This window comes from Polistes dominula, unplaced genomic scaffold (genome assembly GCF_049000335.1).
Source record: "Polistes dominula isolate Pdom_NZ unplaced genomic scaffold, Pdom_raw_medaka contig_28, whole genome shotgun sequence".
Lineage (NCBI taxonomy): Eukaryota > Metazoa > Arthropoda > Insecta > Hymenoptera > Vespidae > Polistes > Polistes dominula.
In genome coordinates, this window is record NW_028300879.1 from 6,187,622 (window position 1) to 6,205,042 (window position 17,421).

General features: G+C 31.2%; 3 protein-coding genes across 5 annotated transcripts; 1 reads left to right on the plus strand and 2 right to left on the minus strand.

Annotated features, from left to right (window-relative positions):
- Positions 1 to 563: 563 nt before the first annotated feature.
- On the minus strand, positions 564 to 4,402 carry Agxt (Alanine-glyoxylate aminotransferase). Its single transcript, XM_015325587.2, has 6 exons — positions 3,327 to 4,402; positions 2,395 to 2,595; positions 1,640 to 1,797; positions 1,408 to 1,563; positions 970 to 1,314; positions 564 to 906 (listed from the first exon to the last, which is right to left on the minus strand). The coding sequence occupies exons 1-6, from the start codon at positions 3,474 to 3,476 to the stop codon at positions 753 to 755; spliced, it is 1,164 nt and encodes a 387-aa protein (XP_015181073.2). The 5' UTR covers positions 3,477 to 4,402; the 3' UTR covers positions 564 to 752.
- A 61-nt stretch (positions 4,403 to 4,463) lies between these two features.
- Fuca (alpha-L-fucosidase) lies at positions 4,464 to 6,627 on the plus strand. The gene is made up of 6 exons (XM_015325586.2): positions 4,464 to 4,751; positions 4,827 to 5,075; positions 5,150 to 5,512; positions 5,596 to 5,814; positions 5,898 to 6,121; positions 6,186 to 6,627. The coding sequence occupies exons 1-6, from the start codon at positions 4,466 to 4,468 to the stop codon at positions 6,276 to 6,278; spliced, it is 1,434 nt and encodes a 477-aa protein (XP_015181072.2). The 5' UTR covers positions 4,464 to 4,465; the 3' UTR covers positions 6,279 to 6,627.
- Positions 6,291 to 8,610, minus strand: Cndp2 (Cytosolic non-specific dipeptidase 2). 3 transcript variants are annotated; one of them, XM_015325583.2, is made up of 6 exons: positions 8,494 to 8,610; positions 8,292 to 8,357; positions 7,753 to 8,203; positions 7,260 to 7,688; positions 6,673 to 7,146; positions 6,291 to 6,584 (listed from the first exon to the last, which is right to left on the minus strand). In XM_015325583.2, exons 2-6 carry the CDS (start codon positions 8,348 to 8,350, stop codon positions 6,540 to 6,542), a joined length of 1,458 nt encoding a protein of 485 aa, XP_015181069.1. In that variant the 5' UTR covers positions 8,351 to 8,357; positions 8,494 to 8,610; the 3' UTR covers positions 6,291 to 6,539. The 3 variants fall into 3 exon arrangements, with proteins under 3 accessions (XP_015181069.1, XP_089030871.1, XP_015181071.1); XM_089174745.1 differs by having other exon boundaries at positions 8,511 to 8,593; XM_015325585.2 differs by having other exon boundaries at positions 8,489 to 8,507.
- Between the last annotated feature and the right edge of the window lie 8,811 nt (positions 8,611 to 17,421).

The following is a 17,421-nucleotide window of genomic DNA, read 5'->3' on the forward strand; positions in this document are numbered from 1 at the left end:
TCAGAATTTTACATTTGTTAATTATATCTTAATCAAAAAAATAATTTATATGTCGAGCAGTTTTTGGTACTTTGCACAATTGTGCGAATTTTAATTGTGCAAATTTGACGTTACATAATACTAAACAATAATATACAAAACAATATATAATATTTATATATAGTATTATAATCTTAATATATATATATATATATATATATATAGATTACGTGTTAAGTTGTTTGTCCATTAATAACTTTAAAACTACTCAATCGATCTTAATGAAATTTTTTGTATTTTATGTAATTTTTTCCAACTTGAAAGATAGGATAGTTTATATCTCAATTTATTATAATCGAAATATTATTTTATTGCGAATTATTTGTATATTAACAAAGAGTCATGATTATCTCTGTTAGTTCGATAAAATTCTAACAGATGGCGGTATAAGGTAATTCGTTGACTTAAAGACGTGTGTATTGGACTGATTTTTAGCCACAGTAACGCGTGGCGGGGCACCCCTAGTTTCATATAAAATATATAATATAAAAATATAAGGTAACAATAATATAAGCAAAAATCAATAATGTCAATTGCACTTTTTACAATAATATATTACACGACTTTAACTAGATACAAAATAACTAGAGAAACTAGCTATCGATTTAAAATAATAAAAACTGCATATCATTTTTTCATCAGCTTAATATTTTCAACCTGTCATGGTTAAACTTGAGTAAAGCATATACGTGCTCATATAAACATACACACGCTTATATTTTCGATTTTATGGCAAATTTGAGTGCATCATCTAAAGCTTCAAGTAAAAGATCAACATGACGATACGTAGAATTATTTCCCATCAAGCCAATTCGTATAATTTTGCCAAAAGTTGGACCAAGTCCACCACTTATTTCAACTCCATATCTACATCGATTATTTCGAATTATAATTCGAATAGAAAAATATTTGTTTTGAAAAATGTCTTACCTTTCCATAGCTCTGGCTGATAAAATGTTCATATCAATTCCACGTGGTATTTCAATAGATACAATCGTAGACAGTTGAAATTTCGGATTTTTAACATAAAGTTGAAATCCTCGTTTCAAAAGTTCCTCTCGCAATTTAGCAGCTACTAATTTGTGTCTAGACCAACGAAAAAGAAGACCTTCCTCTGCTAACTCAGCCAAAGCTTCACGTAATCCATAAATCAGTGTAGCACTTATCGTATGATGATAAATCCTTGATTTACCAAAACAGTTCCAATAATCACCTAAGATGGTCATATCCCAATAATATGTTGAAATTTTCGTACGTCTGCCAAAAATCTTTTTTCTAATTAGGAAAATGTATTAACGATTAGAAACACTATTAAAATAAATCATGTATTTTTTTGTCATTAAATATCATTAAATATCGATTACATACACTGCTAAAGGGCTGAATGAAATTGGTGTTATACCTGGCGGAGCTCCAAGAACTTTTTGACTACATGTATAAACAGCATCAATCTCCCAAGCGTCCGCAAAAAATGGCTCACCGCCTAACGACGCTACACAATCGACAATGAGGAGTGAATTATATCTAACGTAAAAAAAAAAACAACGTTTTATTAATCTTTTCGTTAAAAATAATGAAGAATAATATAATTTAAATGCACCGATGAACGAGATTTCCAATGCCTTCCAATGGTTGTTTCATACCAGTTGTAGATTCAGCATGTACTACAAAAACTGCAGCAGGTTTGAATTTTTTCAAATAAGATTCTAAAAGATCGAGATCGAAACCAACCCCATGTTCAGTTTTCAAGAATTCAACCTATGATATCAATTGTGCTAAATTATGTACAAAATTCAATTTATTTCATTTCAGATTATAAAGGGTTGTTAGTATTTTGTACAATTCTCTTTTGTTGAACTTTCCGTTCAGGCAACGATGAATCTGTAAGCCGTGAAAAACATAAAAATGTTAGCCATTGATGATTGACGCGGCCAGAACGGAAAGTCTAAATTCGATCTGTTGGGATTGGCGCACAAAGGCCGAAAATGAAAAAAGATGTTGCCAGAATAAAAAAATAACAATTTTTTTTCGGAAACTTTTAAACTTAGGAGTATGTTTAGTAAACCCTGTAGCGTATGTATAAATCATTTGTACTGGATAAGTGCTTATCAACACCTGTACATTTTTAGTTGAAACATGAGCTCCAAGTGTATCGCATGTGTGACTCATCGTTCCTCATGAATTTCGATTATTTTAAATGCTCATAATGAAATTAATCTTTTAAGCAGTGTACACCACTATAATGGCTTTCGTGACAAGTATCAATTTTGAATCATTTTAAGCCTCTGTGCGATCTAGCATTTAACGTGTTATTTTATTCTACAATTTTGTTTGAACATTTAAAAATATTCTTACATGTGCACCAATACGATTTGCCATATTGCCGGCACGTTCACCCCAAATTCCACATTTAGCAATCAACACTGTTTCTCCCGACTCGATTAAATTTCCCAAACATGCTTCCATACCACCGTGTGCTGCTGTACTCAATGCCAAAGTCAATTTATTTTTTGTTTGAAATGCATATTGAATTCCTGCTTTAATGTCATCCATTAACTGAAAATATATCGTATATCTTATAGAATTATTGAAGTGTAAACTTCTTTAGAATGGGGGTGATTTGAAAAAAGTCAAACACTGCAGCGATGCAGTAAATATACACATGATTTTAAGTCATGGATCGTTCTCCAATAAAATTATGAAAGACTTTCTAATCTTTTATTATTTTTACGACGATCATTAAATGTCTAACATTGATTAATTTCAATTTTGAAATATTTACTTTTCATATAAGATACTAAATATTATTTTAAAAATATACATTAACTAATTACAAAATTAAAATTAAATTTGTATCATTATTTATAAAAATATTACACCTGTAGGTATGCAACCCTCCAGACACACGTTGAAAATGTTGCTTGCGAGCGCCATCTGTCAGGACGGAATTTTTTTCAGTCCAAACTGTTTATACACTCATGTATTACGAGTTGCCTATCTTTCGGGCAGAACAAAAATTACGTCCCAACAGATGGTGCTCGCAAGTAACATTTTCAAAGTGTGTCTGGAGGGTTGCATTCTTATAGACGCGCATTTTTCTAATTATTAAATAATTAGAAAAAAAGTACAAAATAATATTATAATAATATTATTTAATAAATAATCCTACTTCTGATAACTATGCACTCATCTCATTCTCTTGAAACTTGATTTATTAAAGGTTTCACTTCTAACTTGTGTGATCTGCACACATGTATTTTTTTTTTATTAAAATTTTTGATAAATACCTTAAACATTTCCGAATGAAAATGACCTATTATTTGATGTCCTAAAGATTGTAACACTCGTTGTGAACAATTACTTGGTCCAGGTCCCATTAATATTTTGGAGGGGACTTGTAATGGTTTTAAAAGTTCTTTGGGTGGATCCACTTTCATTTTGAATGAACACTATAATTCTTATGTGTCTTGAATTAAATTATATTCAATACTGAATGTAGTACAAATGAGATATGTGTGTAATGTTCTTAAAATAAATATTATTTTTCTTATCGCGCTTCGTAAATAAGTCTTATCAGAAGCTTGCTTTTTACGTAATATGTACATATTCATATTGTTCATACAATTAGTCATTGAAATATTCAGACACCATTATAAATATATTATGATAGTGCATGCTTTTTAGATAACACAAATACGAATAAATATTTATTTATCATAATATATGTTTGTTTCTATAATAATAAAAAAAAAAAGACTAAATATCGCTAATTTGTAGATTACAAAAAATATTTAAATACTGTGGAATATCAATAATCAATATAATAATGGTTCAAATTTCAGAAAGCTAATAGCACAATATGTTTAAGCATAATGTTTGTAATTTAGAAGTGTTGGTGTTTCAGTTTGTTTTTTTTTAGATATGACGTGACAGTTTCCAACATTTCCAGAGTGTAGATAAATACAGAACATAAATATCAAATCTATTCTGATGTCCAAATATTTTTCTGACCAACTGTATATGGATACGTATATAATACATATACTGTAAAACTAACAGATATGTAAATTCAAAATATTTTAACATATCATTTAACTCAAGACAATTTTAGTCTTTAATACAAGTAAAAATAGTTTATAAAATTATTTGTTTAATAAAATAATATTAAAAATTATATAAGAATACAAACAATAATCTTATTGTTTATAAAGTAATCTCTCTCTTTAGTATGCTATCATATTTTTAAATGGCTCTGATACGGTCTTATACGACTTAACCTGATAACTCCGATTATCAATCTTTAGAGTTTCAGTGTTTTTATAACCGCAAATGATTCATATTTTCAGATTGCATTTCTGATGAAATTGATACATATGTGAGAAATCAGTATAAATATTATCGTTTATTTTTTTGTGAAAATACAATTATGCAAGTTGTAACATTTTGTTTGTATATTACATTTTTGTGGAATATTGTTGTACAATGTGGATCTTCAAGAGATCATTATCTTATAATAGAAAATAATAATATAGAAGATGAATTATTCTCATCTAGCAATACAGGTCAACTTAAATATGATCCTACTTGGAATAGTTTAGATTCTCGACCTCTTCCTGGTTGGTACGATGATGCCAAATTTGGAATATTTATTCATTGGGGAGTGTTTAGTGTTCCTAGCTTCGGTTCAGAATGGTTTTGGAATAATTGGAAAGGTACATACATTTGTATGTTTGTCAAATATAAAATGACACATTTGTATTATATTTCAATTTGTCTTTGTATTACAGAAGAAACTGGTACTAAGTATCATGATTTCATGAAGCAACGATATCCACCTAATTATACTTATCAAGACTTTGCTCATGACTTTACTGCTGAATTTTTTAATGCATCTCAATGGAGTGAAATGTTTGAAGCTTCAGGTGCAAAATATGTGGTATTGACTAGTAAACATCATGAAGGATATACCCTGTGGCCATCAAAATATTCCTTCAGTTGGAATTCCATGGATATTGGACCACAGAGAAATCTTATAGGTATATTTGATAATCTTATTTGAGTCAATTTTTTTTGAGTCAATGTTTCTTCATTTTTTATTTATAATGTATAGGTGAATTGGCAGCAGCAATAAGATCATCCACCGATATTAAATTTGGATTATATCATTCTTTATACGAGTGGTATAATCCTATGTATCTTGCCGACAAACAGAATAATTTTACAACAGATCTTTTCGTTACGCAGAAAATCATTCCAGAAATGCATGAGCTTATAGAAATGTTCAAACCAGAAATTATTTGGTCAGATGGTGATTGGGAAGCTACAGATTCTTATTGGAAATCAAAAGAATTTTTATCCTGGTTATATAATGAAAGTCCTGTAAAAGAAACAGTAGTTGTAAATGATAGATGGGGTAGAAATATTCCATGTCATCATGGTGATTTTTATACGTGTACTGATCGTTTTAATCCCGGTATGAATTTATAAAATATTTGCATGTAATTTTTTTTCTATACTAACAATATGATTTTTTATTATTATTTCTATAATATTTAGGAGTACTTCTCTCACACAAGTGGGAGAATTGTATGACTATCGATAAAAAGTCATGGGGCTTTCGTAGAAATGCTGCTTTAGCAGATTATCTTACACTTAATGAATTAGTAAAAGAATTGGTAACTACAGTAAGTTGTGGTGGAAATTTATTGATGAATGTTGGTCCAACTAAGGATGGTATTATTTCTCCAATATTTGAAGAAAGATTACGTGGAATAGGTTTCAATAATTTTATATTTCTCTAGATTCTTATGAAATTAAAGTATTAGGTAATATTAATATCACGATTACGTTTACAATAGGTTCTTGGCTAAAAATAAATGGTGAAGCTATTTATAATACTAAACCATGGAAAATACAGAATGATACATTAACGAGTAATGTGTGGTATACACAAAGTAAAGATGAAAAAAGACTTTATATATTAATTTTAGAATGGCCAAAAGAAAGTATATTAACTTTGGGTTCTTTAAAAGTCCCAAGTAATACCCATGTATCATTGCTTGGCTTTATAAAACAACTTGATGTAAGTTTATTTGATGCCCTCTGTAATGTTTCATATTTTTAAATTGTTGTTATTTATTATATAGTGGAAGCAACTTGCAACTAAATTCGTTGTGCAGCTACCATATGAAGCTCACAAAGGTGAACCAGGATGGGTACTAAAAGTTGAACAGGAATAAAAACAAGTTAAGTAATGCAGATTTCTTTTAATTAATTTATATATGTAGGCATTTCATAAAATTTTATGTAAATTTATATTTATATATATCTATATGAATTTGATAAAAAGTCTCTCTCCTATCACGTCTCTTTATAAAATTAAAGTTTTGTAAAGAAATAATAATATATAATACTACAACATCGTTGTAGTATTTAATATCAAATTTAATAACAAATTTGAATATCAAATTAATTACTTCTTGTACAATCTTTGACACAAGTTACATGTTAGCAACTTCATAGAGATAAGCACCCAGTAATTTTGTCTGTAAAGAAATAAGAAGTTTATTAAATATTAACTATACTGAATGAGTTGTTCTTTTATTTTAATAATTAAAGAAGAAATATACTTACTCCCTGAATGTAATTATATATGTTTAACTTCTCATTTTGAGAATGAGCACCATCATCACCTGCTCCAACAGGTAAAAGTAAAACATTTTTACCTGTGATCTCTTGGAATGTCAAAGTTACTGGAATAGATCCACCTTCACGAGACAGATCTGGTTCAACATCATAGACATGTTTAGTAGCCTTTCGTCCAGCTACATAATTTGGATGATCAGGATTTTCTGACCACGGTTTGCCTCCATGATTCATAATCACGTTAAATATATTTGGACTTTTTCTGGCTTCCCACTTAGCTTCCAAATATTTTTTAACTAGTTCTACAGTTTGATCTGGTGTCATGTTGGGTACTAATCTAATTGAAAATTTTCCAATAACTTTTCTTGGAATAACAGTTTTTGCACCAGGTTCACTAAAAGCTCCTTCAATACCATGAAGAGAAAGACTTGGCTGTCTCCAACGGTGCATCAGAAGTTGAATCTTTGGTAAAAACAAATGAAGTTTTTCATATTATTATAAATAACAGAAAGAGAAAGAGAGAGAGAGAGAGAGAGATATTCAAGATGGATAAAGTTATTGTTCTGCTCTTATACCTTGTTCTCGTTATGAGGTAATTTAGTTGCTCCGCAAGATTCACGAAGTTCATGCACATCAAATTCAATAGTTTCATAACTTTTTAATTCAAGATCAGTAATGGGAGCAACATTATCATAAATTTCATCTATCAATATTTTTCCATTGACGTCTACCAAGGTATTCATCAAGTAAATAAGATCAGCCATTGCTTCATGTACAATACCACCAAACGTTCCACTATGCAAATCCTTGCTCGCACATGTTACCTCAATTTGAAAATAACAAATTCCTCTTAATCCATATGTAATACAAGGTTTTGTAGTTCCCAACCAATAATTATCAGATATGCAAACATAATCTGTTCCTTTTAAGAAATCATTTTTACGTTTCCAAAGTAATTCGTCTAATCCTTCGCTGCCACTTTCTTCCATACCTTCAAATACAAACTATAATTGAAAATTAGTTGATGTTCGAAATGAATTTGACATTTCCAAAAAAAAGAAAAAATACCTTTAAGTTTACTGGAAAATCAACACCAATAGCTTTGTATGCTTGAAGTGCATGGATCCAACACAAAACTGGTCCCTTATCATCTGTACTGCCACGTCCGTAAAGTTTATCATTTTTTTCTGTAAGAACGAAAGGTTCTGTGTCCCATCCATCTTCTTTTAGTGCAGGCTGTACATCTAAATGCCCATATAAAAGAACTGTTTTTTTCTTAGGATCAGAACCAAGAGTTCCTAAGAGTACAGGTGGAAGTGGTATTTCAGAATCATCTGGCAATTTTTGTGTTCCTACATTTGCTAATTCTGTCGTAGCACCAAGTTCTTTTAATTTAACTTCCGTCCATTTGACCATTTTAATTATTTCATTTCTATGATCTGGCCATGCTGAAACCGATTTTATGGCAACTGCTTCTCGTAGATTATTAATGTATTCTACTTTGTGAGCATCTATATAACTGTAAAATATATATAATTTAAAAATGTTGATATTAATAAAATTATGTATATTTTATTTAAATTAACTTAAATACACTTTTTAATTACCCAAATAATTTTTCTAATGCTGGAGGAAGAGATTTACTTTGTTGCTTATTGTCAGCCATAGCGAATCTGTAAATAAAGAGACTAAGTTTTAGAGTACAGACAGACGGTATTCTCTTTACCGAATATTATATATCTCGAATATTCGAAATAATCACTAAACGATAAAATAATTTATTGTATTTGTATGAACAAAGTACATTACAGATAAGGATTTATTTCTTATGACTTATTAATATGTCCTTGTAAATATTTTTTATCAGTTAAATATTTGTGATGATTTGCAGTTAAGCTATATATAGTTATACGTCTCTTAAAAGCACCATCTGGTGGTACACAATTTCTATTAGGGATCAAAGAATTGATGAGAATTAATATTGAATAATACTTTTGATTAAATTTTTTCAGAAATTGTTAAACATTTAAGCATTTCATTTGGTTTAATTGAACAGTTATATGCAAGCTTAGAAATATAATATCTTATTTTGAAATTTGCATTGCTGTATAAAATTTAATCAGATTAATCGTTCGTCGGAGATAATTCTTGATATCTTGAAAAATATCAAATGTAATATTTTTTATTATGTAAATAATTATAATGTCGTTTACAGGATATATACGGATAAAGTCTATATTTTGAAAACATTGAAATTCTTGCAATTTAGTTCATTGCAGTTTGATTCATTTTAGTTAGTACCTTGACCACTAGTTGGCCATAGTTACAATATTTTATCTACTATGCCCACTGGTGGTCAGGGTACTAACTAAAATGAATCTAACTGCAATGAACTAAATTGCTAGAAATTCAATTACGAATTAATTGCAATTGCAATATTTTTGAAAAATAGTGCTAATAATAATTATCATTTCTATTGTCGACATTCGAATTTTTATCGACAGATGATGCTTTTTCATGTATTTTTATCGACAATAGATTTTTTTATTAATCTTAAGTGATCGTTTCTAAAAGATGGCGTTGATATTAAAGTCGATCGTATAACTTAAAAAACACTTAACATATTTTTTGAAAATAGTATAAGTGACATCTCAATTATTTTAATTTTAAATAAGCATTATTGAATATTAATAAATACTTAATTAAATAATTAATTTATTGCTTGTAATTTTTAAATCAAATAACAATATAAATATGAAAAATGAAGACCTCATTACAAAGTATTTTTAAAAAATTTGTTGTAAGGTCATTTATTGATATTTTAATAAAATGTATACCGTTTTTATTATATCATAAACATACATGGCTCACAATGACAAAAGTGACAATCATTTTCCTCGACCATTTTTTTTTTTAAACTGCATATAACAAATTTCGGTCTTTCATTTATTCATACGATCGTTGTGATGACAATTACCGCTTGATTAAAGTTGTAAAAGTTTATATTAATTACTTACAATTAGTTTAGTTTATACATGTAGTATTTTTACGTGTTTTTTAAGTAAAATAAAATAACAGATATATGTTATCTATATAATTATTTGAGTGTGTAGATTTGTATATTATATACAAATTTTTATCATAAAACTATAAATAACGAAGATATTTAGATATTTCAATAAATATTTTTCATTCTATATGAAAATATATAGAATGGAAATTAACGTGAAACTTAGAACTGTCTCCAGATATATTTAGAATTAATAGTAAGGATATGGACACTAAAAGGGAGGGCATCAATGATGTCGATTGTTTTGAAAAGAATAGAATGGTTTATCTTTTTTGATATGACCGAAAAGACGAAGAGGAAAATAACGGGAAGTCAAAGAGAGAGAGAGAGAAAGAGAGAGGAGGGAGAAAGAGAGACGAAGGAGATTTTTAGCGTAGGAGGAGGTTGAACGAGGAGGGTAAAGATTTTGGCACCCTGCTGTGCCTCCTAATTGCCTCGCCTTCCTTGCCTCCAATCCTCCGCGTCTTCAGTACGCCCTTGAACCCTCTCGTCGCTCCACGTAAGGCCCTAAAAGCCTACCAACCTCTAAAGTTCTTCTCCTCCTCCTCCTCCTCCTCCTCCTCTTCCTCCATCTCTCCACCTGCACCCTTTCTCTTACCTTCTCTTTCCCTTTCCTCTTGTGTCCAGGACTCTGAATAAGCAACATCATCTATCACACTGCGCGAAACGATATATTTGTTTTTACTGGTTCTCTTTAATTATTTACAACCAGCCTCTGGGCGGAGCACACTTCTCTTTCTCATTTACAGAAATTTTCTATTTTGAGAACTTCCTTTAAGATTCGACCCAATTTTCCGCATTTTTTCTCTTTAACAAAACATATAGACAATAAGTTTATTAGAGGTGGTATTTAGAATGATTTTTGGTTTGATTATACACACGAACGTCTCGATTTTGAAGAAAACATTTGATGAAGTTTAATCTCATTCGTATTTCGGAAGGATGATACACATCATTTAACCCTCTCCCTCTTTTTTTTGTCATGTCGGTGGAATGTCCGCGATGGTATTCGTGATGAAACGCGATCTTGGTATTGGAACCACCATATAATGACTAGGAAGTCTAGAGGCGTGGTAATGAGGGCTGGCCTCAGGGCCTTATTCACTCTCTCTCTCTCTTTTTCTTTCTCTCTCTCTTTTAAGAATCCCTCTTTCGTGAACTTCTTTTTCGTTTTTCCTCTTTCTCCATTTCCCTTTCTCGGTGTCTATCTCTATCTCATTCTCTCCGTCGGTGATCTTGAGCCGCGGGGCCCACAGGAGAATCGTTCTGGGACCGTCTTTTCTAGCCGGTCTAGCTGGGTGATAAATTACGGTCGAGATATCGGCACCTCCTCCTGTCTATTCGCCAAGGTATATAACGCAACGTCCTTTCCTTCCAAACGTGCTCCTCTTCGAAAGGTCTTAAAAAACCCACCACCACCACCCCCTCTCAACCTTTTCCCTTCTCTCTTTCTCTTCCACTTTTGCCTCTCTCACTCGACTTTTCTTCGTATTCGTATTTCTTTTTCTTTTTCGTTTTCGTTTTTTTTTCTCGTATTCTTTCTCTCCTTTCACTTTGTCTTCTTTGGCATTCTCATCGCTTGAAGAAAAAGAAAGAGAGAAAGTTCATTTCTAGATAACAATCTTTGTGATAATCGATCTTGCGAATCGTCGCTAAGCTTTCTAGTTTTATTTGAGAAGTTTCAGTTTTTTAAACAAGGGTGTATCAGAACGAGTTGTACAACAGATCGATGTGTGATTTTACATGTAAAAATAAACCGAACTAGATAAAAGGAACACTTTTTCCTTTAAGGGGTTGTTTCTCGCGACACTAAATAAATATAAAAATAAAAATACTAAAGAAATCTCAAATTATGAATAATATAGTATCATTTGTATTAGAAGGAAGAGGTAAATGTTTCCTATCAATAACAATTTGTAATTGTTTATTTGATATATAATTACTTTGATTTTAGTCGAATTTTTCTGATATAATATCTGTAACTAAATAATAATAATAATTTTATATGCTTTGCTTACAAATATATAGATAATTGTAATAAGATAAAACAAATTTGAAAAAATACCTATCATTCATATGTCAATATTTCTAATTAAATGTATGACAACCGAAAAATATTAGTATTCTATCGATATTTTATGTTTCAGTATTTAAAGTTCTTGTCTACAAATGTATTTAAAAAAAAAAAACAAGAAAAAAAAGTAGAGATCGAACATGATGTGAACGAAAGTTTCGTGTATGAAACAAAGGTATTTCTCTGTTTGCCACCTTTGTCTTCGTTTCTTTCTACAACAGAAGGAAAGAGTCGTGCATTCTTTTAGGATAAAAGCTTGTTTGTTTGTTTGTTTGTTTGTTTGTTTGCTTGCTTACTCGTTCGCGAGTTGGTCGAATTTGGAACAAGGCCGATCTAATGCGCGGACAATGTTAACTGATGAGCGGAGGCGGACCCATGTAAGAACAATGCCAAGGGAGGAAAACAGAAGAGAAAAAACAATCGGTCCCCATTAGCATCTACCTGGATCTCTCGTGGACTTTCTTTCTCTCGCTCTTATTTTCTTTCTCATCCTTCCTTTCTGTCGCCAGAACGTCGCTGTGAAAACGTGCCATACCACCAGCCCGTTTACCAGACCCATTCGACCGAACCTACGTGTTTTCGAGAAGAAACAACAGAAAATAACTTTCTTCAAGCAATTTGAACGATCCTTCAGAAAACGAGATAAAACATTTTATCTTTCTTGTATCTATCTTTCAAATATTCATACTACAAAGAACAACAATTTTGTTCTAGTTTTTCTTTCTCACTTGCATTATATTTTTTAAACGAAGTCTAATTTTATTTAACATATTTGACGATTCCTTTAACAATATTTGCGGTTAGAATTTCTTTAAAAGTTTTCTATCTTATGTTACTTAATTTCTGGCGCCTATGATATATATCATCGGTTTGACCGCAGGTGGAATCGTCTTTTGAAAGGTCATAAATCGTTTTTCTAAAATTTCTCTTAGGTATTTCTCCGAGCAAAAGATCTAATCTTCCATGGTGATCACAGTTCGATCGAGTTTCAAATGTTTTCATGCTAGTCCGAGACCATCCTAGTGTTTGCTTTTAAATCCCTAAAAGTCTAAATTTTCGAACCGTTAAATCGTACGAATTATTATAATTATTGTAAAAATATTTTAATCGATTTCACCTGTTAAATTGATAAGGTGATAGGTGCGATTTTGAGCAGGAGTCTTTGCACCTGTCCAGATCGTTTTTCTCTCCGCGGGGGTTGCGTCTAACAGGCGTCGAAACTTTTTACCTCTCTTCCTAAACGTCACGTAGTGACGTTGCTATATCCATGAAAAAGAAAGTAATGTAAGACAAGGTTAGAGAGGGTTTCTGAACGTGAATCGTTCGAGACCCTCTCTCTTAGCATGATGTTACATCGAATCTAACGCCAAAACAGATGGGCGTGGATCTCTCAGCACCGATGTATAATTAAAATTAATCGTGTCTAATGAAATTGATTGAATTGAATAAGTAACACTGTAGTTAGTTTATCAAAAACCAGCAAGTGATAAAAATCAATTTTTAAGATTAAAAATCGATTCAATGCTTATATGAGTTCATATAAAATGTAACCAAAATATTTTAATTATATTGGGTTGATTTCCAAAGTGGGGACTGTAGAAATATTAATACATATATAAATATTTCCTATTTAATTGATATTAAAATGAAAAAAAAATTAGTTTCCAGGGAGAGCTAAGTAATATTTTAATACATAAAACAATATTATTAACATATCTTATAATGTTGTAAATTGATTTTTTCATTATATCAAATAAAAATTTGTTTGTATATATCTACTCAAAAAAATTCTAATTATATTGGGTTATACCAGTGATTCCTAAAGGGGGGGGCGGTAAAATATGTATTTCTTATTAATTGATATTAAAATTAAATAAAAATTAATTTCCAGGGAGATCCAAGTAATATTTTTTCTGGAAAAATAATTAAAAACATATTGAATATTATTAAAATACCTTATAATTGATATATTTTCATGATATCAAATAAAAATTCATCAATTTATTTTGTATAGATTTACTCAAAAATTTGTTTTAAAATATGTCAAGAGAAAGAAGTTCCACAAGAATATTTTAACTTACATTATTTTTATTAAAGAATAAAAATATTCTCAAAGAAAAATAAAAATAGAATAAAAAAAAAATAAAAAACTAAGAAACGTATCAACTTGTTCCGGTTTCCTTAACATTATATATTACATATGGGGTGCAAAGATTTGACGTTTGTCAGGTGTACAGGGTTGAAATGATCGTATCGAAGATGGGTAGCAACGTGAGGAAAGAATGGAGGAAAGAGAAGAGGATGGAGGTGTCCTCTCGCGAACCAACGATAAGTAAGTATCCTAAGATTGTTGGAAGATAAGAAGAGTAGCGCGTAGATCATGTACTACGATCGTGATCGTAAACAGATAGGGCCACTCGCGTTTTGTTCTTTCGGTGATGAGAGCAAGGATCAGATAATGCCTTTCCTACGACCAACTTGAATATTTTCAAGGGGAAGAAGAGAAAGAGAAAGAGAGATAGTTTGTGATACCGGAAAGCTCGAAACTCAGGTTTTGGGCTTAGGTACCTGTTGTCAGAGAATGAATATCAGGTAAAACAGTATTATCCTGCTTGCTATCTTCTTTTCTTTTTCCCCTTCTCTTTTCTTTCATCTCGCGTCCGCGTGAAAAATGAATCTTCGAGTGGTCACGAAGTGCGATACAGTTAGAACGACACGAGGAAAACCGGAATAAACGGAAATTTACACGTTTCGACTTCGAAAGCAGCAACCACAGCATCCGTAGCAGCAACAACAACAACAACAACAACAACAGCAGTAATACAACCCTGTAAAGGATACTAGGACCTTCTGATTTTTATGCTTCATTAACGAGCGAAATAAATGTTTTGTAACATGTTGTAATACCCCACATATGTAAATTTATGTTATGTATTTCATTTTCATTTTAAATAGATTATTTATATTGAAGATTTTCTTTTTACAATATATAATTTAATAATATATATGTGTGTATCTGTGTGTATATATTAAGTAACTAAGAATGTTTGTACCTTTTTTTTAGGTTTTTTGTCATTTATTTTTGTTGACAAAACTTTAAAACAAAACCTTTTTTTTTAGATTAGATCTACGTGGAAAGATGTAAACGTAGAAAGGAAATCAATACTCGAATGAAGATCGATCAATCTCTCTCTCTCTCTCTCTCTCTCTCTTTGTATTCTTCGATTTTGTTTTTTTCAGAAGCGTCACTTACTGGCCGCAAACTTATACGCAATGTAGATTCCACGATCTTTTGGAATAATCTATTTCGAAAAAAAAGGGAACAAGAGAGAAAGAAATATAGATCGTTTCGATCTTTGGTTTCGCTTTTCGTCTTGGTTTATGTACCAATCTTTGCAAGCAGGATCAGATGTTATACGTGAGAAAGAGAGGGAGAGAAAAAGAAAGGGAATGAAAAGAAGGAAAGAAATCGGTAACCGATCGTGCGAGATACATAAATGCATCGACAAGAGTACGTAACAGTGGCTTCTCTCCTTCGACTAATAATTTTTTCTTCTCCATATTTGTTTTTTTTCGTCTTTTGCATTTTCGTCTCTCTCTCTTTTTTTTTATTTTTGTTTTCTTTCTTTATTTATCTTAGGTGGTTACTTTTATCCAATCGCCTTCGATGTAGAGTATCTTTTCCTTATCGCTAGCTTTTGCATTGTCTGGGTGACATGATCGAAACAAAAAGTAAGAGAGAGAGAGAGAAAGAGAGAGAGAGAGGGAGGGAGGAAAAGGGTAAGGGGAGAAAGCATACATTATTCAAAAGTGTTAATTCGCATATTACGTTCGTCTTGTTCTTTTTAGTCCAATTCCCCCTATCGTTTGCGTCCTATCGACGTTGACACTTTTACGTAAGTGTCGTTTATGGACTTGGATTTTTGTTTAAAGTATAGTCGTTTGAATAAACATTCTTACATTATTTATATTTTGATGCAGGCTACAAAAAAGTTTTCAACTATCAATAAATAATTATAATATTAATATATACAAATAATATTTTATTAAATATTATTTACGTGTTATCAAATATTTTTACAATAAAAATGTTAATATTATTTATCGAAGTCAAACGAAATTTATTGACCAACCCAATAAGTAAATGACATATAAATAGTCATATTCAGGGTTATGGTGTTTGTTAAAGGAAATTTTTTTCTAAATTGAGAATAATATCGTTAAGATATCATTATAGTGTATTGGAAATTAGTATTCTTGGATGGAAGAGAAAGTCAAAACATTTTCGAAGAAGGGATAAAAAATATTTTTGATAAATAAGAAGAAATTTGGAAATATTGTGATTCTTGGACAATTGACGATAATATTCTATCTGTTCCTCTTTTAAGTTAAGTTTTTGACAAAACCACCCTGCCAAGGAGATTCTTGAGAATACGAGGGTTTATACCATGCGTACGAGAACACAATGGTTGACAGTAAGCGATCCTCTTGGAAAGAAAGAATGAGAAAAAGAAAGAGAGACAGAAGGTTAGACAGGTATTGTGGTTTGACCCGTTGGAAAGCCGTGAAGCCTGTGTCAGAGGGACAAATTTCAGCCATAAGCGTGCAAATAAAGGATAAAGGCCACCAAATTAGCGGCCAGTGAAAGCGACATAAATCAAAATATTAGAAAACAGCCGCGCGAATGGTTCGGCTAGCTAGCTGGTTGAAGGATTTATGGGGTTGCTCCACGTTTCTATGCGTAGTTGCATTCATCTACGAGTGTATTTGTGTGTATACTTCTACAACACAACGTTGCATTCCGGAGAGCACGGATCAGTGCGACTTTTGTTTAAAACATGATCTATCGGCTTAAATACCTTGACTGAACGATTTATGAGCATGAGGGTGGTCGTGAGGTGTTCGTGGTTAGTTGTACAGGGGCCAGGGGAGTGAAGAGCTGGCTAGTGCAGGGTGGATCTTTTTTCCAGTTCGCAGAAGCCACGCGTGCAGGTGGACTCTCACGCTTTTGTATGCTGGTCATCCCCCCACCTCCATCCCCTTTCACTCCCTCTTAATATTTCCATTTCGACACGCTTTTCAATATTACTCTAATACTAGCGACTATCCAGGCATGACAATCGTGATAATAAACGCAGCTGTAAATATTTTTCAATATGTTAATATCATTTTTTGGGATTAAACACGCTACTGTATGGACTTGAGAAATGTAATGTTCATTATTCATGAAATTCCCCGTTTGTCGTTCACAAGTGATCATTTAGATCGAGTTATGTAAAAAATTGATCAATTTTTAATATAATCAAAAATTACTTGAGAACACGATGTTAATCTCATCATTTTGTGATTTTTATTTTATAAAGAAAATATCAACCCCTTACATTATGTATAATTAATAACTATCAAAAGCCATGACTTTTCAAAAAAAAAACTATAATAAAATTTAAATAACCATAAAAACTATAGGAAATCCGGTGGGTCAGGTATCTCATAGAGATATTAATTTTCATGGTTTTATCATTGAGATCATCACCATTTGGTGGGAATTAGAATTACAGGTATATCCGAGGGTTCAGCTTTTATTGTTTTTGGA